General features: G+C 32.2%; 1 protein-coding gene across 1 annotated transcript; it reads right to left on the reverse strand.

Annotated features, from left to right (window-relative positions):
* Window positions 1-366: 366 nt before the first annotated feature.
* LOC132740262 (cytokine-like nuclear factor N-PAC) lies at window positions 367-14,483 on the reverse strand (the record flags this gene model as incomplete). Its single annotated transcript, XM_060728125.1, has 6 exons — window positions 14,409-14,483; window positions 14,277-14,313; window positions 12,994-13,076; window positions 12,471-12,606; window positions 9,275-9,328; window positions 367-459 (listed from the first exon to the last, which is right to left on the reverse strand). Coding segments are annotated over exons 1-6 (438 nt in total), but the record flags the coding sequence as incomplete, so codon positions are not given.
* Between the last annotated feature and the right edge of the window lie 483 nt (window positions 14,484-14,966).

Here is a 14,966-nt window from a genome sequence, read left to right on the forward strand (position 1 = left end):
TGACAGACAAAAGACACAATGCCATCACAAAAGTTCACCTGGTGGCGCTCAGGTGACCTAAAAGACACTTTTTTTAATTTGGGAAATGACCAAATTTTAGCTATCATATCATAGCTATTTAGCTAAAATAAATTTTATCTTATCAAATTTTTATAAGAAATGCATCAGTTGTGAAATGCCTCAAGGGCACTCAATTACATTCCACTCTTAAATGAATGACTTTTTAAAGCCAAGGGCCATTTAAGGCCCTACACAAAATTTTAGGAACTTTTCAAAGTCTGAACTAACCATGTCAGCACATCATTTCAAGCACAACAACCAGCCTCTCTTGTGGGCAATGTTGATCAAATAATACAATTTTCTTACCTCGTCTCCATTGCCTGTACTTTCTCTAGGTCGTTTTTTCTTCTTTGGTTTATCTGTTTTATCTGATGGTGGGCTGTCTATACTGTTGTTTAACTATAAGCAGAAAAACAACAACAATATTACTGTTATTATCTCATTAAGTAATAAGGATGTTTTCAGGAGTCTTCATATGTTTTCATAACTCAAAAAAAACAAAAACAACAAGGATGGTGACCCCAATTTTTTTCAAGCTTAAAATGTTTCTGTTATCATATTCTTACATTTTTGTTGTAATGTATCACCTGATAAAGCTAACAAGAGGGCCATGATGGCCAAAAGTCGCTCACCTGTATATAGGCCCCTGGAGCGGGGCCAGTTTTAACCCCAGGGCTTTTATTTGAACAAACTTGGTTGTATATGTATGCATGTGTGTATATATATATATATATATATATATATATATATATATATATATATATATATATATATATATATATATATGTATATATATATATATATAATATACATTTATATATATATATATATATATATATATATATATATATATATATATATATATATATATAAATATTAAATATATATGTGTATATATATATAATATGTATATATCTAAAAAAAAAAAAAGTCAAGGTAATGAATGACCCCCGGGGCGGGGCCAATTTTGACCCCAGGGCTTTTTTATTTGAACAAACTTGGTAGACACCCATGAGAACATGTTTCATGCTAAATATCTTAGCTCTAGCTCTTTGAGTTCTTTAAAAGAAGATTTTTTAAGTTTTTACTATATGCACATAGGGAAAATCAATGACCCCCGGGGGCGGGGCCAATTTTGACCCTAGGGCTTTTATTTGAACAAACTTTGTAGACACTCATTAGAAGATGTTTCATGCTAAATATCTTAGCTCTAGCTCTTTAAGGTTCTTTAAAAGAAGATTTTTTAAGTTTTAACTATATGCATATAGGGAAAATCAAAGACACCCTGGGGCGGGGCCAATTTTGACCCTAGGGCTTTTATTTGAACAAACTTGGTAGACACTCACTAGAAGATGTTTCATGCTTTATATCTAAACACTAGCTATCTGGGTTTTTTCAAAGAAGATTTTTAAGTTTTTGCTATACACAGTCATATAAGGAAAATCAATGACCCCCGGGGCGGGGCCAATTTTGACCCTAGGGCTTTGATTTGAACAAACTTTGTAGACACTCACTAGAAGATGTTTCATGCTTAATAGCTAAACTCCAGCTATTTGGGTTTTTTTAAAGAAGATTTTTTAAGTTTTTGCTATACACATATAAGGAAAATCAATGACCCCGGGGCGGAGCCAATTTTGACCCCAGGGCTTTTATTTGAACAAACTTGGTAGACACCCATTAGAACATGTTTCATGCTAAATATCTTAGCTCTAGCTCTTTGAGTTCTTTAAAAGAAGATTTTTTAAGTTTTTACTATATGCATATAGGGAAAATCAATGACCCCCTGGGGCGGGGCCAATTTTGACCCTAGGGCTTTGATTTGAACAAACTTGGTAGGCACTCATTAGAAGATGTTTCATGCCAAATATCTAAGCTCTAGCTCTTATGGTTTTTTAGAAGAAGATTTTTTAAGTTTTTCTTATTGGTTGCCATGGCAACCAGAGTTTTTAATGGAATTTAAATTTTTGAACAACTTTGAAAGGGGTCCACCTAAGGATCATTTCTGTAAAGTTTGGTTGCAATTGGCCATGTAGTTTAGGAGGAGATGTTGTTTGAAAAGTTTGACGCCATTTTTTGAAGGACGCACGACGGACGCAGAGTGATGACAAAAGCTCACCTTTGAGCACTTCGTGCTCAGGTGAGCTAATAAGCGAAACATGTATTGATATTTAAAATTGTGTTGGTTTTTGATCTTTTTGTCCTATCATATTCTAACAACATGCCAAGTTTACTAAAATTCTATTGAACACTTAATTTTGCCTGTATGTCTATATGAAAACTTTGGTGTTTAAATGAGCTCCCAATCAGATAAAAAATAAAGTCTAGAAACATGAAATTTGAAATTCTTAAAATATTTTAAAAACCCCAAGCTTACTCTGGACATCTCGAAATTTAAACTAAGTAAAGTCAATCACACAAAAACAAGTACTTTGGAATAATAAAACAAAGACTATGACTATGAGAGTGTGACATTTAAAATGCTTCAAAAATAAACTGTTCAAATATTAACCAATACTTCACAAATGATTAATGTTTCATTTTATTTTCTGATAAAGAGCTTCTTTAAGAAATGGCGAAATAAAGGAATAGGAAAAAATACAAATGTTAACTTCTCAAATAAACATTTGTTCCTTTTCTCTGCCCAAACCTGATAAAAGATAACATGCAAGTAGAAGTATATCCATAGGTGGCTAGGACTCGTTACCCTAAGCATTTTTACATACAGTACATGTTTGATAAACTATTCTTTAAGAAACAGTTATGTTTTTTTTGCAGATATTATAAAATTTGCTTTGATACCTTTAACTGCTTTCTTTCTTACTTACTGAGATTTTGGAACAGAACTAGTGTTTCTTCACGGAAAGGATTGCATTAAAGACACCACATAACATATTAGTGTTTGATGTACATACATTAGGCCATAGAAATTAATCTTTAGACTCTCATCCAGGTTTCAAGAAATAATTGGGGCGGGTGGGTGGAATTTATAATTTATTTTATCCATCACTTTTAAGACCTGAAAAAAAAAGAAATGTATGAATAAACAAAAGTTTTTAAATCTATATTGATGAACGTCGCATCATTTCCACCCAGATTTTAATCAAAACTAAACCCAAACCAATCACAAACAGTTTTCTTGTTTACTGCAACATATATTTCACATATGACGAACATTTTGACAATTTTACTGATTGAAAACGGACGTATTTAAAATCTTGATCACTAGACGCTGTAAACCTCAGTCTGATTTTTATGCGTTCGTCCCGTGAATATTCGACCACGATTTTCGGACGAATTTTCTTCAACAGACGTCTGCGAAATGAACAATTTTTTTTTATGAAAATAAATTATTTTGGAGCGATAGATTTTGATACGGGCGGGCGAGGATGAGAGTCTAAAAAATTTATTTTCTGTGGCCTTAGTTCTATCTTCACAAACCTTATGCATTTGGGTGAACAGCCAATTTAGTAAATGCAAAGAAGAGAACAGGTAATTAGATTAGCCAAAGCAAATTACCTACATTTTAACCCCAAAATTAGTTCAAATAACTAACACAAAGAAGTGAATTCCAACCATTATTGTCTGTTAATTTCAGTAACATTTATTCCTGACATGAACTCGGATATTCCCAAACAGGCTTTTTCTATTATAACTGCAAATTGTTAAAAAAAAAGTTTCAGAAAATGAAATTAATGAACTATAATGAAGCAAATATGCTATAAAACTTGTGTTTGTCTTCTTTTTCAAAGTATCGGTCACAATCAAAAATTTTACTTATAGATTGAAAACTTGTTCACACATAACCGTGCTGCTTTTACGACTCTGTAAAAATGGTATTGCATGACCAATCACTAATCACTTATCTTGATGTGACATCAATTGTGTTATACAAAACAAAGCATAAAGGCACGCTAAATGTTAGTGTAACAAAATAGATGCATCAATGAAAAATGTCACTTTTCCATTTTAAACAGTCTTTATTTTGGGTATGTGATAAAATAGAATACTTTATTTGTGTACTTAATTTATTCAATATCTTTTTATATTTAATGATTGCATCAAGAAATTTAAGTTTCTCCAAACCTGACTCCCAACAAACCATCGCATTTTATTAATTTCATCATCAATTATCATACCATCTCAAAACACACGTACATTGAAATATTACACTGATGGAACACTATAGTCAAAACTTACTGAATCAAAACTATGATGCAGAATGTTTATATGCATGTGCAAATATTGTTATGTGCATATGTGTACAATTACAATATTCATTTAACAACAACATCGAAACTAATTTTTTCCAAAGTTAATATAGAGAAAGTTTTACAACATGAAAAGCATCAATACTTAAAGCAAACTGAATAATTCAAGTTTACAAGTTACATTAATCTGAATATTTTTGTAACTTACAGGGGAAATTGACAAAATAGAAAAAGAGATGTACAACAAACATAAAAACATCATAATCTGTTTTGTATAATTTTCAGTAAAAGTGTCAGCTTATGTCTATATTTAACAAGCAATTATCATAGTATTGCAAGCAATCCATAAGTCCCCTACCGGTTAGAACCCCATCAACATTCTGAAGGGCCATTGGCCATTCACTTATGTTTCAATTTTTCTCTATTTTAAGTAAACTTGTTGGAAAAGTTCTTTAAAAGTGATCACAGGAAACAGTTTTTATGAACAGACAGACAGACGGACTGAAGGACACTCTAAAGTTAATATTTGAAACATCCCTGTTACCAAAATATAACATTTTAAAAGCAGAATTCTTAAAGAGGAGATAACTCTTGAATTAAAGATGCAATTTCATAAAAATTTTCAGCTCTTTTTGACTAATCACAAATATTGTTATATTTGCCATGTTTTAAGCCTATTTGTTGCCAAGGCAACTGATATTTTTTCAAAATAGGAAGAACAGATAAGACATGCATAATCTCAACACTGCTATCTACCCATATGTCAAGTTTCATAAAAATATTTCCAGTACTTTTTGAGTTATCACTGGATTCAGTTTATGTGTAAAATTTGCCATATTTTCAGTCTATGTGTTGCCATAGCAACCAGAATTTTCAACATAGGAAGAAAAGAAAAAGACGTACATAATCTCAAGATTGCCATCTACCCATATGTCAAGTTTCATAAAAATATTTCCAGTACTTTTTGCTTTATCACTGGATCCAGTTCATGTGTAAAATTTGCCATATTTTCAGCCTATTTGTTGTCATAGCAACCAGAATTTTCAACATAGGAAGAAAAGAAAAAGACGTGCATAATTCCAAGACTGCCATCTACCCATATGTCAAGTTTCATAAAAATATTTTCAGTACTTTTTGCTTTATCACTGGATCCAGTTTATGTGTAAAATTTGCCATATTTTCAGCCTATTTGTTGCCATAGCAACCAGAATTTTCAACATAGGAAGAAAAGAAAAAGACGTGCATAATTCCAAGACTGCCATCTACCCATATGTCAAGTTTCATAAAAATATTTCAAGTACTTTTTGCGTTATCACTGGATCCACTTTATGTGTAAAATTTGCCATATTTTAGCCTATTTGTTGCCATAGCAACCAGAATTTTCAACATAGGAAGAAAAGAAAAAGACGTGCATAATCTCCATACTGCCATCAATCCATATACCAAGTTTCATAAAAATATTTTCAGTACTTTTCAAGTTATCGCGGGATCCAGTTTTGTGGACGGACGGACTGACGGACGGACAGACAGACGGACGGACAGACGGACGGAGGGTAAACCTAAAGTCCCCTCCGGTAAACCGGTAGGGGACTAAAAAGAAAACAATAAGTATTCTCATAAAACCTTTATGTTTAATGGTTGCCTTACATTGCAACAGTACACCATTGAACGGTTTACAAAAATTGTAAGGTCACAGTCTGACAAGCAGCCCATAACATGTTACGGCACATAACTGATCAAGGGAGGTAATTATACATAAAACTGACATCTATACTTGTCATCCCAGACAATCAAGTCAGACCTATGGATATATTTTAGTCAATCTTACATTTAAAACACGAGCTATCAGTAGGACAGCGTGCTTGACAATTTTCAGTGCTTGATGGTTAAACTAGAGCCTGGATAGGGTATAATTTTCTAAGTTTGAAAAAGAGCCATAATTCTGTAAACAAATATATGTTGGAGTTATAGGCCTTGGACAGTTATCTTATATTAAGCTCTCAAGTAAGTGTTTAAAATTTCAACTCATTTCTTTCAGTGGTTTTGAAGATACCATCTTGCATAAAAAAGTTTAACCGAAAAGTGACTCCAACACTGAAGCCAAAGTGAGTATAACAGCTCCCAGTCAACCTAAAAGCTATCCTAATTTAAGTGTTCCTTTACCTGTTAGTTTCAGTTATTACAGTGGGAATGAAGCTTCAGTAAAACACAGTTTAGTTGATTGTTCAGTCTGTTTTTTTCCCTGCAGATGTATACAGTGATACAATTTGTTTTTGACATATATACATTACATGTGCCAAACCATTAGCTGTAAACCATAGAAAGAAACATCGACTGTCAGAAAATACCTTGATAAATTTCAAATTGAATCTTACTTACACTGGTAGTAGGACTAAGAGTTTAGCGGTACAGACTTTTTAAAACATACCCCCAAAATTGCAATGGTGTTAGTAGCATTAATCGTAGGACAGCAACGCTCCACTATTCTTAGTGCTTGATAGTAAAACATTATACCTCAAAATCAACCACATATTTAAAACAATACTGGCATAACCCACTGAAGTTACATAAAATATGTGCCATTGTGCCCTCGGCATACAGGTAATCATATATGTCATGATTAAAGCTTTCATGGGTCTAAAAAAGTGTTTACTTTCATTTCCTCATACTGTTCATAACAAATTTTACAGTGCATATATACAAGTTTTTTCTTATTTAATAGAAAAATACAAAGTTGGGTTTTAAATTTTCAATACAGTGTAACATGTTGATATAAGTAAAATATGTATTTTAAAGGTATTCAAGGATTTTTACTACCAACGTTCATAAACAACAAACTATTTTTGAACATTTTTTTCACTTTTGACAAAAATACAGCTTATGTAATTTAAGAACTCATTCATACTTTGATCAAACTTTTGTTATTTAGAAATTTGGTATCAAGGACCAAAAAGCTTTTGCTACTTTAAATCTTCTGCTTGAATTATCACAAAGCTATTATCATAAAACAACTTCCGCACTTATAACAATATAAATCATGTTTAAGACCTTCTCGTTACATAATCATTCAGCATAAAGTTGTTATGAGTTAACTTGCATTTTCATAATTACAAAGCTGTCCTTATGTTTAGGTCACAACTGCACAAATCTCTCCAAATACCACTTATATTGTTACAAGGCTATAAAGACTTTCCTATTCAAAACATATATTTACAGGTTTTCAGGTTTTAAATTTGTGGATATGAAAAGAAGAAAAAAATGCATAATTTGTTCACCATGAATGATACGGATGGCCCTTTCCCCTTACATAATTACTACAGACAAAGGCATGAAAAACCAAGAAAATGTATGTTTCTTTCACAAATCCCTCAGGCCAGTCAACATAAATGTTGTCGTTTTTGTTTAAAAAATTATTTTCATTCAAAAGCCCATCTCTTGATCTGTTAGACAAGATTGAGCAAAATATGATAACAAAGGCATTCTGCAGAAACTACTAGTATTCTTTTGTTCATTACGACCAACAGGTTTTATAAGTGACTCTAAAAAATTTTATTTGAACTTTTTGCCCCCCCCCCCCCCAAATGCAATGGTGTTAGTAGCATTAACAAAATTGCCAACAATAAGATCTGGATTTAATAGCTCATTAACAAGGGCCACCTCTGATTTCATTGCCAAAAGGTCACGCAAAATTGTTTTCTTATATACAGTAGCTGTTTAAAGTAACAAAGAATGTGCAGAAAACAACAGAATGATGATGCCTTTAAATTGCTAAGAACTATTTTTTCATGCTAAAAGAAGTAGTCCTTGCTTAAGATTTCTTACGAATGAAGCTGAATAATGTGCAAGTCTGTCATGCAATGTTGGTTGTGTTTTTTGCATTGAGAAAAACAATGTCATAAAATGAGGAGGCAAAGCGGATGGTTTTAAGAACGATAACAAGAATGATTTGGCCATATTCTTACCATAACAAAGATATATTCATAATAATAGATAAGACCTAAAACAGACACATGCGTCTCAAGCAAGGCCAAGTAGAGGAACCATACCCTTTAACTTACAACAAAGGCAGACACAAACTTCAGTGCAGTTTTATATAAAATCATATAATGATAATGGACAAACAAGTACGACCTTGACTTTTATGTCAGTGACCTGATTATTTTGCCTGACAAGTCACCATCATGTCTTATACATTTATGCCAAGCTATTCAAAAATCCATCCAGGAGTGATAGAATACTTGATGAGACAAAATATAAATGCATTTTTATGAATAATTCATAACAACATATTGGATCTATGTGTGACCTTGACCTTTGAGCTAGTGACTTTATTCTTTTGTGTGACACAATGTCATTATAATAAACATATTTATGTATGGTAATATTTAAACTATCCAGGAAAGACAGAATTGTTGACAAAACATCAGTGAATTTTTGTGAAAAAAATTCTTTGAAGTCAAAAAATGACCTTAACATTTGAGCTACAAATCTTTAATCTTGGATGTGGCAAATATTATTAGTCTCCAGGTCCTACTAAGTTATTCAAAATCCATCCATAAAAGGACAGAGGGATGGAAAAACGGACGCTGCAAAAACAATATGCCTACCCATAAAAGGAGGCATAAAAATGCTTGCAAATTAGCATCCACCAAGCTGAAATATTTTTTCCTGAAGCAATGAGGTTATACTAGAAACAGTGTTCTCTATATCCAATACCCAATAAGTATGCTAATATTTTAAAGTTTAATTAATATAAGCAGGTTTAAACACTATAAAATTTATACTATACTGTTCATATTGGTAAAATGCCAGAAGAACAGTATGAGTACAAAATTTTGTACATGAGAGCGCTTTATTAAATATATAGCACAACAATTGGCAACATTATAAAATACTGGATCGATTGGGTCAGACTAAGAGAGAACGCTGTTTTTTTAAAGTGATGCACAATATAGTACAAGATAGATATACGATATAAAGTCACTTGATCAACAAATGTTACCTACTTCAACAGGCTCTGGGTCGGGTTTAGCCATTCGCTCTTGGTATTCTTTCATTGCCTAAAGTATAAACAAAATGTTATGATTATGCAAGCAAAAACAGTGACTGTACCTTTATGGATTGTTCATCTGCAGAGGCGGAGTCTGAGAAAATCTGGGCCAGCTCTTCATCAATGGAGGGAAGGTCTTCAGCTTTAAGGCGGTCCTAAAATTGGATGGATGGCATGATTTCTTAAGACTGTCATTTTTTTTCTGATGGTGAACAATGCATACATTTTGTTAATGACATGCCTTTGTTAGTCTTAATAATAAATAATAAACTTTTTAACTGTAACAAACATTTTCTAAACATCTAAAAATAGATTGCATATTCTTCCCCATTGGCTGAACAAATACAAAAGTCACATATACAAAGTTGGTATTTTCTAAAAAAATTAAGAATTTATCACTAGTTTAAGACATCAAGATATTTAATTTGTTGCTTTTTTTTATATCAAATATAAAGTAATATTAACAATTTTAATGCCATATGGCGACTGTCCAGCATTTCTAGGAAGATCTCAGGTGCCCTCTATGCATTTTTTCAGGTAGAACCATTAATCTTCAGTAAGTCATCCGAACAACTTCCTCACAAATGAATTTCAGGCCCTGACAGAATTCGAATCAAATGCTGAGAGGCAAGAGGAGCAACTGATTTAAAGCCAGGCACATTAATCATTTGAACTCGCCACCGCAATTTATTGATGCTCAGCTTTTTTGTGTACAAAATTCCTCTAAAATTGAATGACTGAAAAATGTAGGACTAATCATGACAGAATACGAGATGAAAAAAACTGCCACCTGCAAAAAATAATAATATTGTTTAATCTTAGGTTAACAGATTTATTTATGATCTAAAAGTATTTGACTGATTGAAGATTAATAGAATCTATCATTGGGTTAGATAGAGGATAGGGAAATCCCAACCCGAGGGTGATCGGTTCCATCGGGAACGAGCCTTGGCGAGTTCCCGATGGAACCGATTGCCCGAGGGTTGGGATTTCCCTATCCTCTATCTAACCCAATGGTTGATTATTTTTCTCACTCACCTGAACACACAAATATCAGTGAATCTACTTGCTACGCCCATTACAACGTACCTAGTTTTGAAAAGGGGGCGGGGCTTAGGCGCCTGACTTTCTATGATTAAAAAGCATTATGTACGTGTCCGCAAAATATTGTTCTGACCAAGTTTATGTGTGAAAAATTTAATGAAAATAAATTCATATGAGACCCCTCATGAAAAAGCAAGGTTATCATGATGAAACACATCGATATTAAAAACGGAAAGTGCCAAAATATAAGTGTTTATAAGGAATTCAGTCCATACTTCAATGGTTGACAAAAAAGCGTTTACCGTTTGCAAAGGTTTTTCTACTTTTTCGGTTATTTTGGCCGAATATTCAATTAAAATATATCAAAATGAGATTCGTCATCAAAAGGCATCGTTATCATAACAAAAAACATGAACGTTTTTCAGGCAAAGTGTCATAATATCCGATTTTACGAAGAACGTTTCGATAGTTTAAAGTGTGTTATTTTTAGTAACAGATCGTTATTGGAAAGGGCGGATCTAGGTAGAGTAGGACTCATTGCAGTGTGAAAGTTAATATCAATCTATTTTGATTCCGTAGACAATTTAATAGATTAGCTTACAAATTTTTAATACATTTTGACGTTTAATTTTTGTTAAAATAGGAGTGAATCGCGTATTATTTAGAACTGCTGCACGTTGAGTGTGAGATAAGCCCATGTGAGATAAGATTTTCCAACACCGCTATTTTTAGTAACATTTAAGGATTTTTCTATCTGGTTAGTGAGAAATATGAATAAAATCTTTAGAAAGATAACACATCTAAATCACAATTACACATCTTTTTTGGTTAAAAAAAATCATACTTGTGCAAAGAAATAAATTCTTATACAGAAATTCTTAGTAAATCAACTGAAGATTAACCATATCCAGTACACAATTTTAGAGATTAAACTACTATAACACTTAATTGAACATTCAATTAAACAATACACATAACAAGAAAAAAATCCATGACAAAAATCTTGTATCACCTGAATATACATGGTGTTGTATATTATTTTTTTATTCAAGAAAAGGCATTATTGCAAACTAAATTATCACAAACCAAATTATTTAGAAAGTTTACGTCATTCAGCCTTTGAATATAAAGGTAAATATGGAAACACTTTTACAGAAAATTCATTTTCATCAAACACATTGTGAGCAGCAACTAGTATATACAAGAAGTTTAGTGTTAAACTTTGTTGCTTACATGTGCACATATTGTGTATTACATGTGTAGTTTATTACACTGTATTGCACAGCCTATTGTTGTTTTTACCCAGTATGCTGAAAACTAAATGTAGATCAGGGCTTCCATTAAGTTCCAAAATTTGAAAGTCAGACACTGCAAAATCTCTGATATTAGAAGTCACATTAAATAGGTAAAGAAGGAAAAGTATTAGATTTTGGAAGTCACAAGCCAAAATCAGGCAGTAAATGACTGCCAAACTTCCATTTCGCCCTGATGTAGATCCAGTTTTTTTCTAACAAGAAGTGAAAATGGCCCTTCCTTTAAAGAGCACCCTTCCTTTAAATAACACAAAATTTTTGCAAATATATAGGGAAGAAATTGAAATTGTATTTCAGGGAATGACTGCATGAGAGAAAGACCCTGAAAAACTTGGAATCTTATGTAAAGATTTCAAAGCCGGTTAGCATTTTTAATTTTAATTTTGTTATCAACATTTTCTGACCAGATTGCACTGGACATTTCCGGTATTTACAGTTTTATGAAAATTGATTGAATGGCTATCAGATTATATATAGTCACTAGTTGACCAGACCTGTTTTACACAAAAGAACACATAGTTTTATTTGTGATACTGATGTGAAGAATTGACCAAGAATTGAATAGATAAGGTGGGGCTAAACTTTTCACTCAATTATGTGAAAAAACAGAAAACTTGATATGCAATAAGTATATATATATATGTTAAAAACAATGAGAAGTTCTGCACTTGAGATAACCTTATACTGCAAATAATTTAAACAATGTAAAAGCTGTTTTTACAGTTGACTTTAGACAGATCTTAATACTGATTTGTTGAAAGTTTGCGCATTTTACCATCCAGACCAATCCCTTACCTCTTCTGGCATTTCCTTTATAGCGTCCTCTATTGCATCAATAGCTTCCTTGAAGCCTTTTGGCACACGTGATCGCAGCAAAAACTTTTCTTTGTTCCCGATGTAGGCATGCACTTGTTCATGCGGCAACCAAGCACTACAAAACATCATTGATATTCATCACATGAACTTATTTTCTATATTTTCAATGTGTTATATAAATTTCAAATAAACAAATTAATTATTTTACTTGTTTTTGCAACAATACACACTCACCTTCCAATCAATTAGGAAATCTTAAGACTATTAAACTTTGAAAAACAAAATCTACTGAAAAAAAACATGCACAAACGTCAGCTTTCCAAATGATAGTAAACTTGGGTGACTATAATAGATAAAAAAAATGAACAGATACAGTATAACCAGTTGTTTGAGCAATACTGCCAGTCTGCCATATGGCTATTTACTGTTACAGTAGCCACTTTTTAATGTTTGGTAATTACAGATATCTTAAAGTAATTTAACATAGATATATCACACTTACTAGTTTTCAGAACCAAAGAAGTAAATGCAATGGTGAAGCTTATCTTTTTTAGGCTTTTTTATCTCTGGCTTCGCCTCTATAATCTAAAAGAATTAAGAAAAATATACATAATGTAGAGACAGCAATTGCAAAAACTTGTTAGGACAATGCATTAGCTAGGTATGTGTGGAAATTATTTGTCAGAAATATATATAAAACTATTTACAGCATAAGGCTGATAAGCTGTTAATTATAATAAGAAAACATTCAAACATTATAATAAGCAGCAGTACAAATTATAATTTTCAAATTCCTTTAAGTCTCACAAATATTATTTATTAAGTTTTAATAGATGGCATGAATATTAAATCTTTGATGTCAGTGATTTTCCTACTTATATATCAGACTCCGAAAAAAGGCCTCTTCCCAATTGAAATTTTCTTTAAAATCATGCAGTTTTCCCAAAAATCTGAACTTAAACCAGCTTTTTTACTTCCCAAATCTGCAGTTTTAGCGATGTTTTTTCCCAAAATTAAGAGGCTAAGGCCTCTTCCCAATTAAGTGAGAAAAATCACTGGATGTAGAACTATTCTTAGTCAACAGGCTGGTGAAAACGCCCGATGGGGCTTACAATATAAAAACTCATATATCTCGAAAAACAATAAAAAAATAAATATTTCCCCTTTTTCATGTTTATGTAACACATAAATTTTGCAAAATAAACAAAGTTTAAAAGAAATATCTTTATTGTTTTCTAGATATAAAGAGTTTTATGTCGTAAGCCTGATCGGGCATTTTCATCAGCCTTGTCAAGTTAGTGTTACTTAAACATTTAAACTGATATGCTACTTCTACATGATACTGCTTTAAAATCGTTTACGATCACTCCAAGCAGGTTAACTGCTCTAAACAATCGTGAATCGTTAAAAATAGTACAAAAAAGTATCAATTATGTTCATAAATGAATGCATGAAATGGAATAGCCTCCGCTTATTAAAGATTTCTTTATTAATGTTTACATTACACAACTTTTTTTGTTTTCCATCATAAACTGATTAACAAGGCTTAAACAGTTTAAGATAATTTTGGTTTGCAACCACAAATTTTATGCTACTGAAATTTCTATGCTGATGCCGTTGAGTTCTATCTTAAATAGAACCTTAATTATGGTGCTACATATACAAATGCTCATGTAATTGTTAGTTAAAGATCATAATGGCATTGTGTTGAAAATTCAAAGATTCCATGGTTAGACAGGGTTAACTCCCTTGAACGTCCCATTCAAAATGAACACAAATTCTTACCTTTCCCGGCCATGCAGGAAAGCTCTTCATCTTAGCCCTGAAATTAAAGGAAAACAAATGATTAACTTAATTTTTTTCACATTAAATGTGGCAAACATGTTTTAACTTCAAGGGGAAATAAAGTAAACATACCACACAAGATCGCCGATTTGCAACTTAGACGCCATCTTTGTTTGGCTAGCTAAGGATTGTGGGTCAAGTCACAGGCGCGTGTTTTGAATTTGTTTGTTTGCTCTACCGTACTGTATGCAAATCGGAGACTTGGATAAATACCGTAACGGGAAAGGTACTTTATACCGGGAGATACTTTGTACCGGGAATGTGAAGATATTACAAATAATGCTTTTATGGGTAATTTCTATTGTGAGCAAGTGTTTTTATATATATTTCATAGCAAAATATGTCATATTTCGATGAAAAGTTCTAGTTTTCATAAGCATATCCGCACAAATACTTTTTTTACATATTTAAACCAGTAGCTAGGTATAGTTTTGTTAACCATTTGAACCCAAAACATGACAGTTAATTTTGAATCTGTGTGGAAATGCATGTCAACTTTTTACCCTTTTACTGTGTATTAAATATTGAATAGAACTTTATTTTATTAGCAGTTTTGTTAAAATATATTTTTGAGCCTGCAACATTTCCAATTTTGCATCGGCGGGCCTTCTTTAGGGATTCTGTTTTTCT

Source organism: Ruditapes philippinarum, unplaced genomic scaffold, assembly GCF_026571515.1.
Source record: "Ruditapes philippinarum isolate M1 unplaced genomic scaffold, ASM2657151v2 ctg13391_1_1_1_1, whole genome shotgun sequence".
NCBI lineage: Eukaryota > Metazoa > Mollusca > Bivalvia > Venerida > Veneridae > Ruditapes > Ruditapes philippinarum.